The sequence below is a fragment of the Aulonocara sp. 'chitande type north' Nkhata Bay genome, linkage group LG1 (assembly GCF_057382095.1).
Source record: "Aulonocara sp. 'chitande type north' Nkhata Bay isolate Kocher_YH1m ecotype deep benthic linkage group LG1, A_spYH_male_GT1.1, whole genome shotgun sequence".
NCBI lineage: Eukaryota > Metazoa > Chordata > Actinopteri > Cichliformes > Cichlidae > Aulonocara > Aulonocara sp. 'chitande type north' Nkhata Bay.
The window spans coordinates 42085624-42108291 of NC_141344.1; the positions used below are offsets into that span (position 1 = coordinate 42085624).

General features: G+C 42.0%; 1 protein-coding gene across 1 annotated transcript; it reads left to right on the forward strand.

The window, feature by feature from the left end:
* The first annotated feature begins 9039 nt into the window (after window positions 1-9039).
* lto1 (LTO1 maturation factor of ABCE1) lies at window positions 9040-14973 on the forward strand. Its single transcript, XM_086296956.1, has 5 exons — window positions 9040-9158; window positions 9223-9328; window positions 9411-9481; window positions 10385-10502; window positions 13764-14973. Exons 1-5 carry the CDS (start codon window positions 9100-9102, stop codon window positions 13833-13835), a joined length of 426 nt encoding a protein of 141 aa, XP_086153082.1. The 5' UTR covers window positions 9040-9099; the 3' UTR covers window positions 13836-14973.
* The last annotated feature ends 7695 nt before the right edge of the window (window positions 14974-22668 follow it).

The window sequence follows — 22668 nt, forward strand, 5'->3', positions numbered from 1 at the left end:
GGGGGGCCACAGCCCCGTCCTCCAGGGTGTGAAGCGGGTATGGAGGAGATCAAAACTCCAGACATCCAGAGGCCCCCAGAACACAAGAGACCATGGAAGACCAACAGAGGGGCAGCCGCGCCACTGTCCCAGTAAGAGCTGAGGAGAGTCCCAGATGAGGGCTCACTCAGCAGCCGCGGAGCAGAAGCCAGGGGGGGTTGCAGTGACGCGCCCGTGAGCTCCGCCGGCCCCCAGCTGCGCCTGAGTGACCGAGCCCTAGGCCGAGAGGCCGGGGGCACCCCACCTCCAAAGGGGCCCGAGCGAGCCCCAGGCCCCAGGCCCCGACAAGCGGCCGCCAAGGAGTGAGCCGGTGTGTACCCGGACGCCCACCCCCAGACACAAAGAACCACCAACACACCGACACCTGAGGGAGTCCGCCACCGGCAGGGGAAGTGGTGGTGGGTGGAGATAGGCCTCCAAACCTTGGAGGGCCTGAGGTGTCCCCAGAGAGGTGGCGTCTGATACCCAACCTGACATATAGACACAGACATACAGGCACACACAGACACAAACATCCATTCCCACCCTCATGCTCTCATATGCACTCACTCCACACTCAACCAACGTGGAGACAGACATAAAGAGACGCTGTACACACAATCACACTCCCCAAGCGTACCCTACAAACCGGGTCTAGGTACCCTTGCCCCTGGAGGGGGGAATTGCACCCAGACCCAGGTGGTGTTACCCTTTTCCCTGCGGTGGGGAGAGGCAGACCACCCCGACTCCGCAGCAGCAGGGAGGCCCCACACCCCAGACCGCAGTCGGACGGCCAACTCCTCCTACTAGCCCCCCCGCTCCAGCAGGCCGCAGAGAATGGGGGTGAGAGAAGACTCCAAACCTCCCTCCACCCGCTCATTGTAGTGTTGATGCATGTGTGTTCTAAGGTGCAATTAAAACCCAGGAGGGCATGGAGCTACCTGCCAAGGAGCAGCAGGTAAGCGCATGGTCCCTCCTGCTAGCCCTCAATGACTAAGTGTATTTAAAATTGAGAGGTGGGCAACGACGTCAGGGGTGAGGTATACACCCTGATGGTGATTTGGACTCCGTGATTGTGCCCACCCCCAAGATCCTATATGTATGTGTAGTGAGAGTGTGAATAATGTGAATGTCTAAGTTGTGGGATAAAATTGAGGCAGAGGCAGCCAGAAGGGGACGGGGGGGGGGGGGGGTAGCCTCCTCCGCACCCTGGTGACATACCCCCACTCCAAGGCCCTACATGTGTGGGTGGTTGTGGAGGAGCGGGAAGAGGGAGGCAGCTGGAGATGGGGAGGGAAGGAAGGGAGGGGCAGGTAACCCCTCCCTGGGGCCAGCTCCCCCGCTGACCCCAGTAGGCACTCCCACCCTCCGCGACCCGCCAGGGAAGGGGGGCCCAGGCCCATCAGACCGGGGCCCAGTGCAGTAGCGCCCCCCGGCTCCACAGAGCCCTGGACAGTCCACCCAACCCCACCACAGAGAAAACTGCACCCACCCCACCAACCACACATCTTCCAGACTACATAAGACGGTAAACGCCCAGGCTGAGATCTTCCTCCACCTCTCCTGTATCTCCCCCTCCTGCAGAGAGTTCCTGAGAGAAGAAAGCTCCTGCCAGATGTGACCATCCCCCCCACCAGTTGAAGAGCCCCCCAGGCGGCTCGATGCACCGGCGGCACCCTGCTCCAGGGCCGGGCCCCCATGCACCCACCCGCCCACAACCCCGGCAACACACCAACCAGGACCCGAGCCCCCGAGGCCCGGCCCGGGCCCCCGCCCAGAGACGGAGCACCCCCAGAACCTCACGCCCATCCCGGACCCACCCAGGGGCAGCCAGGTTGCCAGGTCAGTAACCCACGTCCGTCAGCACAGACCCTCCCCTAGCCCCGCTGCACGCAGCCGCGAGGAAACAGTCACCTGAGAGCCAACAGAGCCCTCAACCGGACGTGACCGCTACCCCGGGTTGAGCCCCCCAAGGGAGATGCCTCCGGGGAACCCCCCGACGCCCTAAGCCTGTCCCTACCCCCTCACCAATCACAACAGTGAAGGCGGGACCAAACTATGACCCCCCACCCCCACTAGGTGATGGAGCTGATAAAAGGGGCCCAGAGCAATTGATCTGATGTGGTGGCAGAGGCTGTGTCAAGACTAATGTAATCTAATAGATAATTTCTATATTGGTTAGAATTAAGATTATTTTTATTTTTCCAGTTCATGAGGACTGTTTTCTTGGCTATACATAGGGCAGTGAAGATCATATGGGCTATATTCTTTTCTGAAGTGACATTATCTAAGCTGCCCAACAAACACACTAAGGGGGAGGTTGGAATGTTACATTTCAGACACTTTGATAAGTCTTCACATATCTCGCGCCAAAACTTTTGCACTGGTGGACAGAACCAAAGAGCGTGGATGTAATTGTCTGGTGTATTGCCTTGACAGTGTGAGCAGTTGTTGGAAGATGTAAAGCCCATCTTAAACATCCGATGACCTGTATAGTGCACTCTATGAAGTATTTTGTATTGTATTAATTGCAGACTGGGATTTTTAATTAATTTAAAAGTTTTTAAGCAAATCTGAGACCAGAAGTTTTGGTCTAGGTTGACTGATAAATCTGCTTCCCACTTTGCAGTAGGAAGGGATATTGATTCATCTAATTTAGAAAGTGTTCTGTATATTTTAGATAATAATTTGGGGGATTTAAGAGTAAGAAAATGTGCCGCACTTAGTGGTGTTTGTAATTCAACTTGACTGAGGTTAAATTTCTTTTTTACTATGGATTTAATTTGTTGATATTCTAAAAACCTTGTCTTGTTGATCCCATATTGTTCAACTAGTCTGTCAAATGGAATAAATTCTGTTCCCTCTAATATATGTTCTAAGTATTTAATTCCTTTACAACTCCATTCTGGGAAATTAATCATATTATTGTTTTGTAATATGTCAGGGTTATTCCAGATAGGTGTACGTTTGCATGGGATTAATGAAGACTCCGTTATTTTTAGAAACTCCCACCATGCTGTTAGAGAAAAGCTGATGTTGATACTTTTAAAGCATTCATGTCTTTTGATGTTTGAGCTAATAAATGGTAGGTCTGAAATCTCTAGATCCTTGCATAGTGCCTGTTCAACATCTAGCCAGGGCTCAACTAAGAAGGTATGTTTTAACCATTCTGAGATGAACTGAAGCCTGTTGGCTAAGAAGTATTGGTGAAAATTAGGCAGATCTAATCCTCCTCTATCCTTGGTTCTTTGTAGCGTTTTTAAGCTAATACGCGGGGGTTTATCTTTCCAAAGGAATTTGGAAATATATGAATCCAGAGATCTGAACCAATCTTGTGATGGTTTGTTAGGGATCATCAAAAATAAGTAATTTATTTTTGGCAAGATCATCATTTTTATAGTGGCGACCCTTCCCATGAGTGATATGGGTAAAGATTTCCATCTAGTCAGATCGCCTTCTACTTTCTTTAGAAGTGGGATGTGGTTTAGTTTAGTTAAGTCTGAAAGCTTAGGAGAGATATTAATACCTAAATATTTAATATTTCCGGATTGCAGTGGGGCAGAGGAAGAATTATGGAAGGAGCAGTTAATGGGGAGAACTGTAGATTTTGGCCAGTTAATTGAATAATCTGAAACTCTTGAAAACCAGTTTATTAAAGTAATTACCTCAGAGAGGTTGGTTTGTGTGTTTTGCAGAAAAAGCAACACATCATCCGCATAGAGACTGATTTTATGTTCTATGTTCTTACATTTTATGCCCTTAATTGTTGTAGCCTGTCTAAATGCTGCTGCTAGAGGTTCGATAAAAATTGCAAAAAGTGAGGGGGAGAGTGGGCATCCCTGTCTGGTGCCCCTCAGGAGACAGAAGCTGGAGGATGTCTGGTCATTTGTTCTGATACGAGCTGTTGGGGAATTGTATAATATTCTTATCCAGTTTATGAAAGAGTTTCCAAAACCAAATTTGTGTAAAGTTGCGAATAAAAATTTCCAATTAACTCTGTCAAATGCTTTTTCTGCATCTAGAGATAATATTATGGCTTCGATGTTTTTATCGTATGAGTAGTCTATTAAATTAAGTAATCTACGAGTGTTTGTTGAGGAGTGCCGACCTTTTATGAAACCAGTTTGGTCAGGATGAATTAGGAGGGGGGTCATTTTCTCTAATCTCTTTGAGAGAGCTTTGCAGATTATTTTAAGGTCTACATTTAAAAGAGAAATTGGACGATAGCTTGAGGGAAATAAAGGGTCTTTGCCTGGTTTTAGCAGGAGACTAATGTTGGCAGAATTCATATTTGGTGGTAGTCTGCCCTTTTCCTCGATTTCCTGCAACATGCTGTGGAATACTGGTGCCAAAATTGACCAGAATTCTTTGTAGAATTCTGCAGGGAAGCCGTCTGGACCTGGAGCCTTATTATTGGGCATACTTATCAGGGCTTCCTGGAGTTCACTTGGCGTCAGTGGCGAATCCAATTCCATTGCTTGACTGTCTAGTAATTTTGGAAGAGTTACGTTGTCAAGAAACAGATCAATTTCATTTTTAGATGGGTTTATTTGTGGTGAGTATAAAGTTTCATAGAAATCCCTAAAAATGTTGTTTATTCTTCCAGGGTCATATATTGTGTTCCCCGATAAATCTTTAGCAGCACATATAGTTGTTTTTTCTTTATTTATTTTTAGCTGGTTAGCTAGAAATCGACCTGATTTGTTACTGTGTTCAAAATTCTGCAAGCGAAGTCTTTGTATAAGGAATTGTGTTTCATTTGTGGGTTCAGTTCTTTCTGGTGGGCTGTTGCCAGCTTCTGATCACCTATCAAGGCTTGTATTGGAATGACCCCACACATATTCTCAATGTCGTTCCGTCGGGCCCCATAAGTGTCATCACACCATTGTATAATTATTTTGAGTTGAGCGGCAAGGTAGTAATCTCTGAGACTTGGGAGGGAGAAGCCGCCTTTATCTTTATGGAATAATAATGTGCTATATTTAATTCTAGGTTTCCGCCCCCTCCAAATAAATCGAGATATTTGTTTGTCCCAGTCATGGAACTGAGATTTGGGGATTTTGATAGGCAGAGACATAAACAGATACAGTAGTCTGGGTAGGACTGACATTTTAATGACCTCCATTCTTGCACTAAAATCAAAAACAAGTGTTGACCATTGAGTGAGGTCCTCTTTAATCTTTTGGTTCACGGGCTCAAAGTTTTTTTTATACAAGCCATCTAACGATTTAGTCAGCCATACTGCTAAATATCTAATTGCTTTCAGAGACCAATCAACAGAATTTTTTTTTTGACCTCACTCAACGGGCTATAGTTAAAACTTCAAATTTGTGTTTTTCCTATGTTGAGTTTGTAACCAGAATACATCCCAAACCTTCCCAGCAAATCTAAAAGGGTCCGGATGGACTGGTCTGGATTCGACAAGTACAAGAGGACATCATCAGCATATAGTGCTATTTTATGTTCTCTTGAATTAACCACGACCCCATGAATACTATTATTTTCTCTTATTGCCTGTGCTAAAGGTTCAATGTAAAGAGCGAAAAGAGTCGGAGACAAGGGACAACCTTGGCGAGTAGATCTTTCCAACTTTATACGGTCCGTGACTCGTCCATTTATCTTGACTCTTGCGGTAGGCATTGAATATAATGTCTTAATACTGTTAATGGAGTTTTCAGCAAAACCAAATCTTTCTAGGACCAAAATCAAATACGTCCAGCTAACGCAATCAAAGGCCTTTTCGGGATCCAGACTTTTTAGTACCGCTTTATGATTACTTCCTCTTACATTATTGATTATGTGGAGAGAGGGTCTTATGTTGTCTTGGGTTTGCCGGCCCCCAACAAATCCAGTTTGATCTTCATCAATCAAATCTGGGATGAACGAGTTTAGCCTATTAGATATAATTGAGGCGTAAAGCTTATAATGTTGGTTTAGGACTGATATCGGCCTATATGAGCTGCACAGCATTTTGTTCTTACCGTCTTTAGCTATAATTGTTATGATTGCCTCAGACCATGATGGGGGTGGGGCGGGGGGGTGGACATATTCTCTAATGTCCAGTTCATTGACCTTAGCAAAACTGGAAGCACCTCCACCTCAAATGCTTTATACCACTCAGCCGGCAGGCCATCTGTACCTGGTGTTTTGTTATTTTTTCGTTTCTTTAAGGCCATTTCCAATTCTTCTTCTGAATCTGTTTGGTTAGGCATTCATTTTGACACTCACCAATTGATGGCAAATCTAATGAGTTAAGAAACATTTTTATATCTTCTGTATTGGCTTGTGCAGGTTGTGTGTATAACATTTTGTAATAGGTTTGGAATGCCAAGTCAATGTTGTCAGCTTGAAAGGTCTTCTTACCCTCAAATCACCCTCACCATCAAATAATGTGTACAATGCACAGCCAACTTATGGAACAAAGCAATACTTCACACAGATCAACTGGACCTGGCCTCTTGTAACTTTACATTTGGCTTGGAAACTTTCATCATACCTTTAGAAAATTGGAAAAAATATTCTCAAACTACAAAATTGAGAAAACATGGGATTGTCAAAATTATTTCCTTCGGGATTAATAAAGGATTCTGATTCTGATTTCGATTTATACCCGATATATAATTTAAGTCTATGAGGGTTTGGAGGTTAGAGCTTTTAAAGTGGGCATTGGGCCTAAATCGTTTCAAAGGTGTTGTCTGTTTTTTGTGAGGTTTCAGTTCAGCTCAGTTTTATTTACATAGAGCACAGATCGCCTATGAATAACATTTAGTAGGGACAAAAAAAATCTTGGATCCCCTGTGGCCCCTCCACAATGACAGGCAAACTGGCAGGTCAGCATGTCTCGTGGTAGCTCTGCTACCACTGCTGTCTGGTCTTGTGTGAATAAGAAACACACTGTACAGTGACACATGTAGATTCTGTGTGTCAGCATACACATAATGTGGAGGAGGTGGAGGGACTGAGTGATTTTCACAGCAGATTTTTCCATTTGTTAAAAATTAGATTTAAAAATATAGACCTTCCATTACAACTTGTGACATGAAGGTGAAAACACTTGACATGAATTTTCACCCACAGAAGAGCCAGTGGGCTATGGCCTCATAGAAAAGTTTGCTGAACTCAATCATTAATCTGTGATAGTGTTGCTGATGGTCCCTTATCCAAAACCTCCAGCTGTGTTTTCACAGCTGGCAGATAGAAAGCACAGAAACACGTTCTTGGCAGTCAAACACTTCTGGACTTCTGAACTGTTTAAGATAACTTGTTTTCAAAGGTTAAAGCCATTACCCCGCTGACCAATGCTGCCCATGTTGGCACTTAGCTTTCTTTTAGAAGAATTATTAAATGGCCAGGTCAGCATACTCATACTCACTCACAGAAACCTTCCTTCATTATTCCACTTGGTTTGCAGTGCCCCCTGCTGTTAGAAGGCCACATTTCAAATAAAAGAAAACAGACCTTTTTCATCCAAAGCTCTATAATTACATAGGTGTCTTGCAATGTAAAGTCAGGGTGGTCTGGCTTATTTACAGTTTGCTTTCTTTTAAACGTTTGGCAGGCTAGACATGCCATTTAGGTTTGCTGTGTTTTCTGTAATCTGTAATGTTGAGGAATAAACACCTGGTTGATCTGCACCTCATCTATGTCTCAAGCCTCCTGCTTTATTCCTGCTGTTAATGGCCAGTCCAACAGAGATGAGATTCACGTGGTCTAATTAAGAGTGTCTTTGTTTCTGTAACAGGAGTAAAACAGGAAATAGCACAGAAGCTTAGTTAACAGGCCAAAGCCGTTGGTGAGGTTCCCTAACTGCCAATTTATTAAAACCTAGTTTAAAACCTCAAGTATTCCATTAGTGGGCACAACAAAGTACACGGCAAACTAAAACACAATACTAAATAAAGAAAGATGTAAAGAAAAATTATATTGCTTACATTACTTGCAAGAGTGTACACCCATTATGCAAACTGTGCACTTGACCGACAGAACCTGCAGCATTGGAAATGGACAGGATTAAAACCACACTGATAAAAATGACTAAGAAATAATTCTAAAAATGGAGGCTAAATACTGAATAAATGATCCTTAACACACTTAACACACTTAATCCTTACTTAACACACTGTTTGCTGCTACAACTACACGTTTCTTTTCCAACTATTTATTTATGAGTGACTTATGTATGTATGTATGTATATATATATATATATTGTACTATTCTTAGTTAGTGTATTGTCTGTCTTGTCTTAATGTTGGTTTAAAATGGAGCACTGTAACAAAAAATAATTTCCCCCAGGGATCAATAAAGTATTCTGATTCTGATTCTGATTTCATGGTATAGAAAAGGTCGGTACTGGCTTAGTGTTAGAAGGGTTTAATAAATATACATGGTAATAGCACTCAATGTAAAGGTGCATTAATTTAACGTACAAATTATTCATTTATGATTAATAAATAAGGCAAAAGGTTAAAGGTAACATGCTCTTTTCTATTTACTAATGGTATTTTTTATTCTGTATATGTTGTAGCTCTCACGGTGTGTTCACGTACAAAGCTGTTTCATAAAAGGATTGTGAACCATCGGCTTTAGAGACCATCTTTTATACCGGGGATGCTACAGATTCATGCTGATTAGGAGCTGGGTGAGAGGACTGTTAGTCATTTTCTATTGTGAAAGACAAAAGAATTCAAACTTTATTACAGGACTTGAACCCCATGTAAGTTCTCCCCAGCAGTAGTAAATGAACAACTTTTATGAAAACACTTAAAGTTACTCACCAACACACAAAACATTCATCTTTGCTAAATTAGGCTAAATTACAAGCACCGAATTATACTAAAACAGCCGTTTGGGAGCTTTAAGATTTGGCTCTTTTGTGGGAGCTGAAACTTTGAAAAGAGCTCAAACAGGCTGCTGAGAAACTGCTTCATTGGTTTCTATGCGTTTGTCAAAGCAAAAAATAAAATCAAAGAAACTCATACCGTCTGAGAACACTTTCCCTCCTACCCTGGGGGTGGCACTGCCGCCGGGTTCAGAGTTCAGTCAGATAACAATTTCCGGCGAGTTAGCCGGAAGTTGGAGCAATGGCCGACGTGAGAATGGACGATGACCTGTTTGGTAGCATTGTGTTTGCAGAACAAAGGTGGGTTTAGTGAATAGATGCTGCTTCCTGTAGCAGTCTGAAGCTCAGTTTCGTTGTTTCACAGGTTCCGAGATGAAGGCTACCGGGAAGGTTTTAAGAGGGGGACCCGCCGAGGGCTTCAGGACGGCCGCAGACACGGAGCTAATCACGGGGCCCGGCTGTCCTGCGAGGTGAGGACAGGACCCTTAACTGCGTGATTCAACGTGAACCTCCGGGTGCTCAGAGAGGTTTACTGTCTGTTGTCTCTGACAGATGTCCTTCTATTACGGCTTTGCAATCACGTGGAAATGTGTCCTCCAAAACAACATAGATGGCAAATCAAGGTAGGACCGCCTTAAACACGATCCTCCAGCCGTTCCCGTGCTGCTGTTCATCGCCACAGCTCAGCTAGTACAGGCGCTCTGCGTCTGTGAAACTCTGTGATCGCCATGTTAATCCCGAATAACACAGCACCGTGATGAAGTGCTAGTTACAGAGTGGACTGAAACCTGTTCAGGATCCGTGTATCGGGCTCTGTTGAGCAGGTGTAGTTACAGGAGATAGTTCGCATTGTTTCTCTCTGATGCTGCTGTGAGTGTTAGTGCTCTTTTTAATGCTCCGGAGGCAGTGTGGCAAATGTCAACGCTAGACTCAAATATCCCTAGAAAATACAAAATGCATTTTTTACAGGACAAATCCAAACCTACATGGCCCGATGTGACAAAACGATTCCTCCTAAGCTTAAAAGTAGGTTTTGCCAGTTTGCAATGAATCGTTTGCAGTATAACTGGCAGTGAGTCTGGCACGTTGCTGTGAAGGAGTTTCAGCCTAATCTTTGTAGAACTGTAGAATGAACAGCCTGTTTAAAGTCGTGACAAAGCATCTTAATCTGATTTAAGTCACATTTTGACTAGGCCACTCCAAAACCGTTCAGTGGTGGACTTGCTGCTGTGTTTGGCATTATTTGGCATTGTCCTTTAGGAGTTTCTGGTAGAGAACAGAGTTCAGGCCTCGATTTTTATCCAGGTCCTAAAGCAGCCCCAGCCTGCCACACTACCAACACCATGTTTGACTCGTGTTCTTTTTATGAAATGAAATCATCATTTACAAACTGCGTTTTGTATTTATTTTAAGCATTTACTGCTCCACTCCTTAGGAAAGAAGTTATTTGTTTCACCTGGTCATCACTCTTAGCTGCAGTGTGTGGAATTGTTACAGCTATGTCAATCCAACTTGTGTGCCATCAGAAAGCGTGTGAAAGCACTGGACGCCCTCCTTGGAATGATCCAAAGCTCTCCTCTTGATGATCCGCACTCTCCGAAGCTACAGGATGACATGGGCAAGCTTCGAGCTAAGTTCAGACAGGTACTTGATTTCTTGTTTTAATCGGAGCGGAATGAAGGTTTTTGTGGAGCCAGTGACATGATATGAAATCAGACTTTGCTACTGTCACTCACTGGTTTGTGGATGATCGTTTTAAAGCCTTGAGTCTGAGATTTTGGTTTTTCTCTATTTGGACAAAAAAATAGGTTTTTTTTCTTCTTTTTTTTTTGAATCAGCTAGCTATTGGGCTTGCTAGCTAGCCTGGCTAGCTGCAGTTTGCTGAGCAGTTGCACTGTGCAGTAGGGCTGCTCGATTATGGCAAAAATGATAATCACGATTATTTTCACTGAAATTGAGATCTCGATTATTTGACGATATTTATTTAACCCTTACGACCTACTATAGAACCAAGTCCGCCAGAGCTTATATTACTTTTTTACATGCTGTAGTGCCATTTGTGGGAGCATTTCAAGTTGCTATACAACTGATATAGCCCATATTTTAATAATATGTATGCATTAAGTCCATAGTGACTACATACATTGGGGCGACCGTGGCTCAGGGGGTTGGGACGCGTATCTGTAACCGGAAGGTCGCCGGTTCGATCCCCGGGCTCTCTGTCCTGGTCGTTGTGTCCTTGGGCAAGACACTTCACCTACCGCCTACTGGTGTTGGCCAGAGGGGCCGATGGCGCGACATGGCAGCCTCGCTTCTGTCAGTCTGCCCCAGGGCAGCTGTGGCTACGACTGTAGCTGCCTCCACCAGTGTGTGAATGTGAGAGTGAATGAATAGTGGTATTGTAAAGCGCTTTGGGTGCCTTGAAAAGCGCTATATAAATCCAATCCATTATTATTATTATTATTATTATTATTATTATTATTATTATTATTATTATTATTATTATTATTAATTGCAAAAAAAGTGCAATAAACTACAAAAAAATTGAAAATCGTTTTTGGTTTTGTTTACATATATTTCTACTTGGAGAAATTTAAGAGGTTTATCCCTCAAAACTTTAAATACAAAAAAGTTGCAAAAAATAGTTTACAACAACAGGAAATTTATTTTGAGTGCCTTCATAGTTTTATTTATTTTTATATACTGCAGGAAAAACAAAAAACAATCCTATGATGCAAATTTGCAAAGAAAACAGCATCAAAATAAACTACCGTATTTTCACGACCATAAGACGCACTGTACTAAAAGGCGCAGTCTCAGTTATGTGTGCCCTTACTGTATTTAACACACACATAAGGCGCACTGGATCATAGGGTGCATACAAGTACCGTATGCGTATTTAAAAATAAAGCGGGAGCAAACCTGAGTTTGGTACCTTACTCACATTTCTATTACCAGTAATCGTCATCATCAACAACACACAAGCATACAAGTGTGCGTATTTAAAAATAAAGCAGGAGCAAAACGAAGTTTGGTACTCACATTTTTATCATCAATCAAACCCATCGAAGTCCTCATCCTCTGTGTCTGAATTGAACAGCTGCGCTAAATCTCCATCAAACATGCCAGGTTCACTTTCTTCACCGTCAGAGTCACTTTCCGTGCCGTGCCTCGGAAATGATGCCGACTTTTGCGAAAGCTCGAACAACAGTGCCAGCAGACATGTTAGCCCAAGCATCTACAATCCATTGGCAAATTGTGGCGTAACTCGCCCGGCGTTGCCATCCACTCTTGGTGAAACTGTGGTCTCCATCGGTCATCCATCGCTCCCAGGCCGCTCGCAGCCTTACTTTGAACGGCCGGTTCACACCGATGTCCAGCGGTTGGAGTTCCTTTGTCAGGCCTCCCGGAATGACAGCAAGCTCACAGTTCATTTGATTCACTAGTTTTTTCACATCGGCTGTGAGATGGGCACGCATAGAGTCACAGATTAAGAGCGATGGTGATGCGTGGAAAAAACCACCTGGTCTCCTTACATACACCTCCCTCAGCCAGTCTTTCATCATTTCCTCATCCATCCAGCCCTTTTCATTTGCCTTAATGATGATTCCTGCTGGAAACTTCTCTTTAGGCAAAGTCTTTCTCTTAAAAATCACCATAGGCGGCAGTTTCTGTCCATTAGCATGGCAGCCAAGCACAACAGTAAAAGAAGACTTTTCGTTTCGCACATACCTGTCCTTTTATACAGGTATGTGCGATTGTCCCGGTATATACGATCAATGCCCACACTTCACCCTTTAACGTTCTCATGGTGTTCTCTACTACATCCGCCTTACAACACATAGGGCGCACCGCGCTATATGGCGCGCCGCACTTTTTGAAGAAAATCTAAGACTTTTAAGTGCGCCTTATGGTCGTGAAAATACGGTATTTCCAGCAGTGCAATTCGACTTCTCAGCATCCCAGCAACTATTCAGAAAAGCATAAAGTCAGACATGACTTATAAAAACACCAGTATAGGCTCTTAAGGCCTACAAGTAAAAAACTACATTTTCTGCGAAAGTGACGTCACTTCCAGTTTAGGGCAGGAAATGGCGGACATGCGATCGTTCGCGCTGACGTCTGTTTCACTGTGGGAAGTGTTACGAACAGCTGATAGGATCGGCAAAGCGTGTTTCTGGAATATTATGTTTTTGTTCCTGCAAGAGCTTTTTATGCAGTTTTTGCAAAGCTATATGTGGAAGGAAACCGTGACCGAGGACAAGCTGGTGGCATCAGATGTAAGTACAACTCCTCCGGTTTCATATGCAAAACAAATTATTGCGCTAGCTTACACGGTTCAGGTTCTACAGGGATTTAAAAATAGTTACACAAAACGGAGCGTGCTGCTCTGACCGGCTTTAAAGGGTTAACAATGACTTTAAAAAATAATATAACATAGTGTGCAACACCACTGAAGTTTTTTTTTTTTTTTTTTTTAAACTCTCTTTTCAACCAACGGCAGTCACTCTCCTCTCTAAATAACTTCTGCTTAGCTTTCAGAGCTTCCCTCGGGTCCTCTTAATCAGCGGTCTCCAACCTTTTTTGCGCCACGGACGGTTTATGCCCGACAATATTTTCACGGACCGGCCTTTAAAGTGTCGCGGATAAATGAGGGAGGGGCTAATAATCGGCTCCGTCATTTTTAATGATCGTTGAAAGCCCAGATCGTAATCGTGATTAAAATTCGATAAATTGAGCAGCCCTACTGTGCAGCACAGTTCTTGGTTAATTAAAGATACCTCTGGTGTAGTTTCTCAGCTGTCTCCTCGTTTCCCTTTGTGTGTATAGCAGATGAGGCTACAGTGTCACCTGATTCAGTGTTTTCCATATTTTCTTCACTGCTTTTTTGTTGCTGCTGTGCAGGTCTGCTCTATGCTCAGTGTCCCATCTGACTTCAAGGATTACATCAGCGTGACTGAAGGCACTTCATTCTAAGTCTGTCTTGATGGTGAACCAGAGCCGACCCAGCGCCCAGACACAAGGTGGAAGCTGATTTGATGTCAGCCTTGAATGCCCCAGCAGATATGGTCTGCAGTGGATTCATCTGAATGCTGGGAGTGTGAGACAGTGACAATCAGACAAGAATTGTGTGATCTTTGATGATGTAGAAAATGTACTGTCACTACAGACCCAGAAACAGGAATTTGATTGATTGATTTCCTACAAATTGATTTATTGCAGTTTTTTAGTTGACTACAGAACTAAACATCAGGACAGTAAGGCGGTGAAAGTTGTGTCCTTAAACATGTAACATTAGATTTGATGAAATAAATAAGATTATTTTATCTAGATGGTTGCTCTAAGCCCGACCTTCCCAAAGTGTGGCGCCCACACAAACGCAAAGCAGGAGATGAAGCGTCGCTGAATATGTTTCCAAACCAACTTCATTCTAAGACAAAGACTAGAAAATCTGGTGAAGCAAATCTGCCCTTTGGCTTCACCTGCACAGGTGCAGAGGTAGGTCTCCCTGCAGGGTTGCTTTTCCCTGCATCAGGAGCAGCGCTGGGCTGTTTAAATCACAGACAAACAGGATCCCACAGCTGTTTATGTTTTTGAACCCATTTTGCACAGAGAGGCATTTTTTGAAAAATGTATTGATGCAATGTTGAACATTATTACACAGGAAACAACAACAACACATAAAATAATGACACCGTGACGCCTCTGCCTTTGTAAGTGGAGGGACAGTAACTGCGTGTAAAACCTGCAGACAGTCAGATTAACAGTATTTCGTCTATCATTCTGCAATTCATCTCATGTAAACAATAACGTGGCCACAGCGTGACGTGAATAAAGGCGCATACCTTTGACGCTGCGTGACCAACTCTGTATTCCTCGTCCACACGGAAACGCAAAAAAGGAGTTTAAAAAAAAATCTCAGTTTTGATTCGAAACATTGTTTACGTGGACGAAACAGCTGCGTGTTCAAAATCACCCGTGTAGGTGCGGACGCAGCGTAAACGAGTTAGTAGTTTATTTTATTACTACCTGTAATTTATTGCTGTTTACTTGTATTTGCTTAACTGTTTACTAAATGTTTGAGGTGTGAAATAAACAGCAATGGAGCAAAATATGGGCGCGTGTGATTGGAGGGTGTGTGCGTGCGCGGTTGATGAAGGTGATAAAGTACATTAAGGTGAGGTTTTGAGGGTGGAACATTCTGTTGAGGAAATCGGATGAATTCACAGATAAATTGTACATCAGTGTTAAGATCAGCTTGACCTTCAGTATGTGTTTTTTAATAACTGTTCTTACAGTTTTTGGACCACGGCCTTCACTGAATGAAAGTGCCCGCTGCAGCGTGTCGGTGTCAGCACGCTACAGTTGTTTAGAAAGGAGGAGCATAGAGGGTATGTTACTGAAGTAAATACAGTGGAACCCCGACTTACAAATACCCCATTTAACGAAAAATTCACGTTACGAAGGCACTGAACGGCAATATTTCTGCCCGTGTTACAGCAAAATACCCGCGTAACGAAATCCGCTGGCTCTGATTGGCTGAGCCCAGAATGCCTACAATGCCTTCCGAATCATGTGACAACCTCTTGGCTTTCGTACTTGCGCTTCGCTGTTCCACTTGAATCACGTATTGTTGTTGTTTTTTTGTTTTTGTTTTTTAATAAACTTTATTTAACAAACAATGAGTATACAACATACGAACAGATGAAGTATACAAAACAACAGAACATGTACACACAAAGCCAGGGGTAAAGAAAAAGGTAACAATTATAAGAATACACGCAAAAATTCACATACATACATTGTTTTGAGAGGCTTTTTGTTGGTGGAGTCTGATATTGATTGTATGTACATTTTCACATCCTTAAAATAATGACAGAAATATGGTGTTTTGTTAGTAAACTTACATTTATGGATAAAAAATTCAGCTAAAAGTATTAAGAAATTTATCATAAAAAAACATTTCTCATACTTCTTGGGGAACTTAAAGAAACAGAATAAAACATTTTCCCATCGTAAAGAAAACTCCCTTAAAATATGGACAATAACAAAGCTGCTAAATTCCTTCCAGAATCTCTGTGTAAAAGAACAGTACCAAAAAAGATGTGTCACCGTTTCTGGATGATCCCCACAGAAAGTACAATTAGTATTTATGTCCCTTTTAAATTTGACCATGTAGTGACTGGCTGGATAACATTTATGTAGAATTTTAAAAGAGACTTCTTTCACCTTATTTACAATCAAATATTTATGGGGGACCATCCAGACTGTCTTCCACTTGATATCTGGAACATATCGGTTCCAATAAGATATTATATATGGGAGAGAGACGATATCTTCTTGGAATAAACTACGTATTCTCTTATTGCTGTTACCAAGTTCCTGTGAAAAGCAGATTTTTCCTATTGGTGACTCAGCTGGATCAGGGAGAGTGACTGAGGTAGAGATCGAGCTGTCAGTGTTTTTATATAACATTAAAGTCCCTGAGGGTATGGCACCAAGCACCATTGAGAATTCCTGAACATTGATTGGAAAATTATATAGTGCAATAAAGTCGTTGTAAGTAAGTAGTTGTCCCTCTTTACTAACCAGCTGAGCCATCAATAGGATCCCATTTTGGAGCCAAGTTTCCAGGAAAAGTGATTTATTTTTCTATAAAATATCTCTGTTGTTCCAGATGAGGTATTTGTGAGGTGAGAAGTTGTGTTTATAAATGAGGGTCCACGCTAAGAGGACCTGCTTATGGAAGGATGAAAGCTTTACAGGGAGTTTCTCAACATTGTAATTACAATTTAAAATAAAAGTAAAGCCACCAAAACGAGAGAAAATATGATATGGTATAAAGTTCCAGATAGAGGTAGGGTTTTAAGAAAATGTTTAGCCCGATTAATTTTGAAAGTGTTATTTAAAGTAGAAAAGTCTAAGACGTTAAGCCCACCTGATTCGTACTTATTCATCACAACAGTTTTTCTAATATAATGCGTACGGTTTTTCCATATAAAATTAAAGAGCATACGGTCAATATCTTTACTACTTTTCTACGACGTATTGTTGTTGCAGTTAGCAATTAGCCTATAGCCTGTCGTTCACTCAAAAGGCGCGATGGGTGCTTCGACCTACGAAAATCTTCGATTACGAAAGACCCTCGGGAACGAATTCATTTCGTACATCAGGGTTCTGCTGTACTGTGGGTTATGACTGAATGGACTTTTGAACTGAAATTAATCTTGAGGTGAGTTGATTTGCCTTTTTACCATCACTAAAAGTGGAAATGAAACACTAATGTATGAAGCCTAACTTGCATCATGGCTCTCAGAAACTGACACATGTAGCGCTGTCTCTGCGTCTGGATTTAAGAAATAAGTGCTTCAAGTTTTAAAAACATGTTTAGCGCCTTTTTTCTGTTCGTATGGAACATTCTGTATTGACAGAGGACGGCGCCGGGCTCAATAGTATAAATTAGCCTTTATACATTTAGTGTTTCGTTGTCTTATAATGTAATAGTAATCTGATATGTGTTTGTTAAAGCAGCAAGCAACAGATTAGACATGACATTTACAGAAATATGACAATTAGGTTAAAAACCTACGGACAGGCGTGTGGGGGTGTTAAAACTGTGTGATGTGTGTGAGCATTAGTGCTGTGCAAGTGTCATTTCTATCAAGTGGAAGGAGGCTGCTCCTCCATCAAAATGCACGAAAACAGTAACTGAAATAAATGCACAGAATCACTATATCTATATGTCTTTCTATTTGTTTGTGGTAAGCCTTGTTTAAGTGGTGATAATTATTCTGAATTTCAGGAGCAGTACCACACCTCATACTCTCCCCCCGTCGGTCCTCTGTCTATCTGTGCCTCATGCACTAAAACCCACTGTTCTCATTTCCGTGGTTCCACAGTGGTACTGGAGGCCAAGGTAATGCCATCCAGAGGAAGAATCTGGTTAGATACCATATTTCTAAGATTTTCAGGGCCGAGTACAATAACCTCAAACCTAGATGACCTCTAAAGCAGGAATTTAGAGGTCATTCATGTCTTTAAGACATTCCTGCAGTTTAACTAATTGCTAAGTGTTACCTGTCTTCGTTGATAGAAGTTGGGTTCATCTGCATAGCAGTGAAATGCTATGCCTTCTGATGATACTGCCTAAGGAAGCATGTATAATGTAAACAGAACTGGTCCTAGCATGGATTAACCTTCCTATGTGAAGATGACTCTCCCTTTACATGAACAACTTGGAGTCTATTATTGGGAGGTGTGATTTAAACCAATGCAGTGCAGTAGCCTTAATACATATAGTTTGCTCTAATGGTCTAAAGTGATGGCTTTTTAAGTAATTGTTTAACTGCTGCCAGCTCGAAGGCCTGCGTTGTGTAGCACACTAAGAGAGACAGGTTGATCATATTTAAGCTTGAAGCATTAATTAATGGCAGAAGTTCTTTGAACAGTTTTGTAGGAATGAGGTCAAAAAGGTACATTTTACTGAAATTACTGAAGTTAACTCAGAAACATCAATTAGAGAGTCTAAATTAATAACCTTTGTAATTAAAGTAAGAAGTTAATGAAGTCATTACTAGTTAACATTAAAGGAATGATTGGCTCAACAAAGCTACAGTTCAGAAGAGAAACCTGGTGTTGTTCTTATTTTCTTCAATCAATGATGAATATTAGGATTTTCTAGCTTTACGGAGGGCTTTTTAAAAAAATACAAAGCAGTAAGCTACTTAGCTCCTGGCTAATTGATGATCTTCTAAATGAGTGAAACCCCGTTTCTGCTGGTGCGCATTAAATAGTGACAACAGGGAAGAGTGCCACAATCTCCACTAAACGGGCTGCCATGAGTCAGTCTGTGCAGGTAGAGTCACTGCATTGAACTCCCACCTGCACACCTACTCTAGTTACTCTTGCAGTCTGTATGTTTGAATGATTTGGCATGATCCTCATTACATCAGCTGCACACTCCACAGAGGCCCAGAGTTCCTATAGATGTCAAAAATATCTGGAAATGACGTGTTTTTCTTTGGGAAAATAAGACTGAAGGTTACCTAAACAAACTGATTTTTACAGTTTTACATCCTTTATACACTCAGCGCACTCTACAGCCTGGTAACGTGGAAACTTTAAATAAATTGTTACATTTAAGAAAACAGCAGCAGACTGTTTCATAGAAGTGTAATTGGTTATTTTCATGTAACAACAGGACCCAGAGTCCACATTATTATCAGCAGATATATTCACTCTGGGGGAAAACAAGTGAAGGAGACCGTCAGGACCAAGCTGGGTTTCTGAGAAACTTTCTTTCATCACCCCTGTCCTGTACCAGATGTCCTGCTGACCCCCTGAGAGAGACATTATTTTAGAAACATCAGGAAACTGTATCTCATCACAGGAATCCAGAAGGAATCCCGATCTTCACCAGCAGCTCCCTCAGAGGGAGCTCTTCTTCAGATCACCACAGGCCCACTGCAGAAGCTGGACAAACCCAGCACTTTATGAACACTGTGACATTAGGAGGACTCACGTCGTTCTCAGATAAAGCACAGAGTCTCTGAACCTTTACCTAATGATGTTATATTCAGTCTTGTGGAAAGTTCTTCCACAAGTTCTTCGATCTAGTTTTATTTAATGCTATCTTAAAAATCTACGTATCATGTCATATTCACGCAGCCGACACCGTTATATGGATGTATAATCGCTTTGACTTTTTGACTTGAACCTTTTCAGTAAAACAGCTAGAAGCACACCATATAGTAGTTTAGCCTTTGTACTTTTTTCATCAGCTAATTTTGGAGTTACTGCAAATTTATTCCAATATTTTAAAATGTATTCAGCAGAGTGAACATAGAGGACTTGTCTGCTGTCACTGGGTGATGCTGAGGGCTGAATCTGAGGGCAGCTCCTGTAATCAAAAAGACAGAAGAATCAGATGTGAAGTTTATCCCTCAAAGCACAAAGAAAGTCTGAGCCTTGCTTGTCTTCACACACTTTAGGATCTGTACAACATTTTATCTTTGGGACATTGGTGCTTTTTAAATGGAGATCTGCAAAGATGAGATGGAGCAGGTTTCCTGGTTCAGTCGTGTTGCTGCATCATGGTTACCTGCAGGCAAACAGAGACAAACATGGCGATATTGTCAGTGTTTGAGCTGCTGCCTGAGCTCTGGACAACATATATTAATGCTTGGCATTATTTCTTTCAAATGAAGTAAGCTGTACAGAGTACTGCACATGTAAATGTGTGAAGAATATCTCATTAAGAATAATTCAGATTCATTTTGAAATAAAATATTTGAAACAAACTCACTAAAACTATATACAGAGATCTAAAGAGTCAGTCCTGGAAAATAAAGCCCTCTCACCACCTCCTTCAGCTTATCTGGAGAAGTATCTAGCCTTTTCCAGCCTAGCCAATAGATGTAATCTCTCCAGCATGTCCCAGGTGTATGCTGGGGCCTAGGAAACTAAGAGAAATAACGCTTTTATTCTTCTCAGGTTTGCTGGGAATTGCTTCTTCATTCATGATTCATTCAAATCTTAAGTGTGACCTGCATCCACACTCTGTGCTGAGTTTTGTCTCAATATGCTACAAAATTCCTGATAAGTTAAAGGACAAGTCAGGTCAAATTCAATGCGATCAATTCCATATGACTATGGAACTGGCTTCCAGTAGTCTAATTCCTTGGAATTGTTAGTCTGCCTGCCTATCTATCGGTTCTTGTACTCTCACCCGCGATCAGCTGATTTTGTGAGGAGGAAAATAGTGGCACAGTCTGCAGCGTTGATATGGACCTGGGGCGATTCTAAGATCAGCGCTTTTGGGGGTGCTGAGCACCCAGAGAGCTGCCCAGCCAAGCAAGATAAACTTGACTCGTCACGATGAGACGGCTTCCCCGTCTCTGTCAGTCCCTGCATCCTTAAATGTCTTCAGTTGTCTCCAGTTCTCTCTGACTGTCTCCTTGGTGCATTTAAACCCCTGTTCCTCCCTGTCCTTGTGGTCTGTTTTCTTTGTCTCCATTATCAGTCATCATAATTTTACCATCTCTGTGCAAGTCTGCAAATTTCTTTATTAAATCATAAGATTCTTAAATTCATCAAGTCTCTGGCTGGGTCCTCGTCACAAAACATGACACCACTGTACATTTTAACACAATTTAATCCCACATTCGTGAAAGAAAAACAAAACACTTTTTAAAAGTCTGTAACAAAACCGTCAAATCTGATAAAGGTTATTTAAATGCTGCAAAAGAAGAATGGATTGGAATAAAAAAATACAAATCCTAACCTTAAGTACTGGGGGAAATGATGAATGATGCTCACAGTGAGTAAGAAGTAAACTGACTGCATTTTTTGGATAGAGATTCACTTTTAATGTGTGTGTATAATATAACATAGATACATAAAAAATACACTCCAAAATTAGAAGAGTCCTTGAAATGTACAAATGTACAAAATATTAATAAAAAAATATATAAAAATGGAGGCAACTTTGCCTGTGGTACAATGTATGAAAAGATCTTTACTGCAGATACTTCTATGGCTCTACCGATTTTTTTCTTTTATTTTAACCTATGTCACCTCACCTTGAGGTTGGCAAATCACTTTTGGTGGTCAACTCTCTCAAGCAGTTTAACAGTTTCTGTTGTGCCTGTCACTGCCCCCTGTCTGTTTTCTTACCTGGTTCTTCCTGACCTTGTACTTTCTCCTCATGTTCCCTCTTTCCTCTCTCCCTCTTTGGACTGACAATCATACACAAATAGATTGTATTCAATTAGATGAAAAAATTACATTAATTTGAAAAAAAAAAAAACTATTAAGATCACTAATACAAAAAGTCCTCTCAGTGTACTTTCAACCAAAAGGCAAATAACCAAACCACATGTACATCTAATAAAAGATATAAATATTGAAACACTGATCCAACATTATCCTTTATTGATGGATCATTTGATCTTACACTTTTACCTGAATGTTGCCCCTGGGTTTAATATGGGCACACATGACAAAATAAGCAGCTTCTCTCACTCCATTTCAAACAGGACAGTGGTAACAACAGCAGGCTACGGACAATCTTAAGTTTTAGATTTTAAATAGGCTGTATACATTTCAATGGGAGTAACAGGACAGTGAAATGTTACTGATTTTACTACAGAGCAGGATGGATTGTAGAGTAGCAAACATCGTCGGCAGTAGCGGTCCTAGCCTGTTTGGTGCCCTGGGCGAACATTCCCTCTGGCGCGCCCCCCCCCCCCCACATAAAACGTTGTGTGTGTGTATAAATGTGTGTATAATATTAAGGATTGTACATTAAACATAAAACATAAAACTGTTGTCGGAACCATATTGAATTTCACCAGAGAAACACACACACACACATATAAAGAGAGAGAGAGTATGCATAGTTGTTAGGAGCTGGGTTCTGGTTATGTGGTGTTTTTGTCTGTATGTGTTTTTTTGGTGCCTCCCTTTTTGTATAGGTAGGCGGGGCAGCGAGTCACTGAACCTGGCACACCTGTTACTCATCAGATGCATTCTTCAGAAGTGTTCTTTAGGAGCTACCTGACAGAAGACTAGTGTCAGGGAGTACGGCTGCAGTGACGCGACTCGGCTGACGTCGCAGTTGAATCGCACGGACGAGTGTGGTGGGAAATTTGAAGGTGGACGTTACGGACTGAGTGAATCGATTCGTTTTTGGACTTTGGACTACGGATTAGGATCACGGATAGTGGCAGTTGGCATAAACTGGTATGTGACTGGCTGGAATGGCGTCTCTGGTAGATGAGGATTAGGGCTGCCACGATTAGTCGACTAG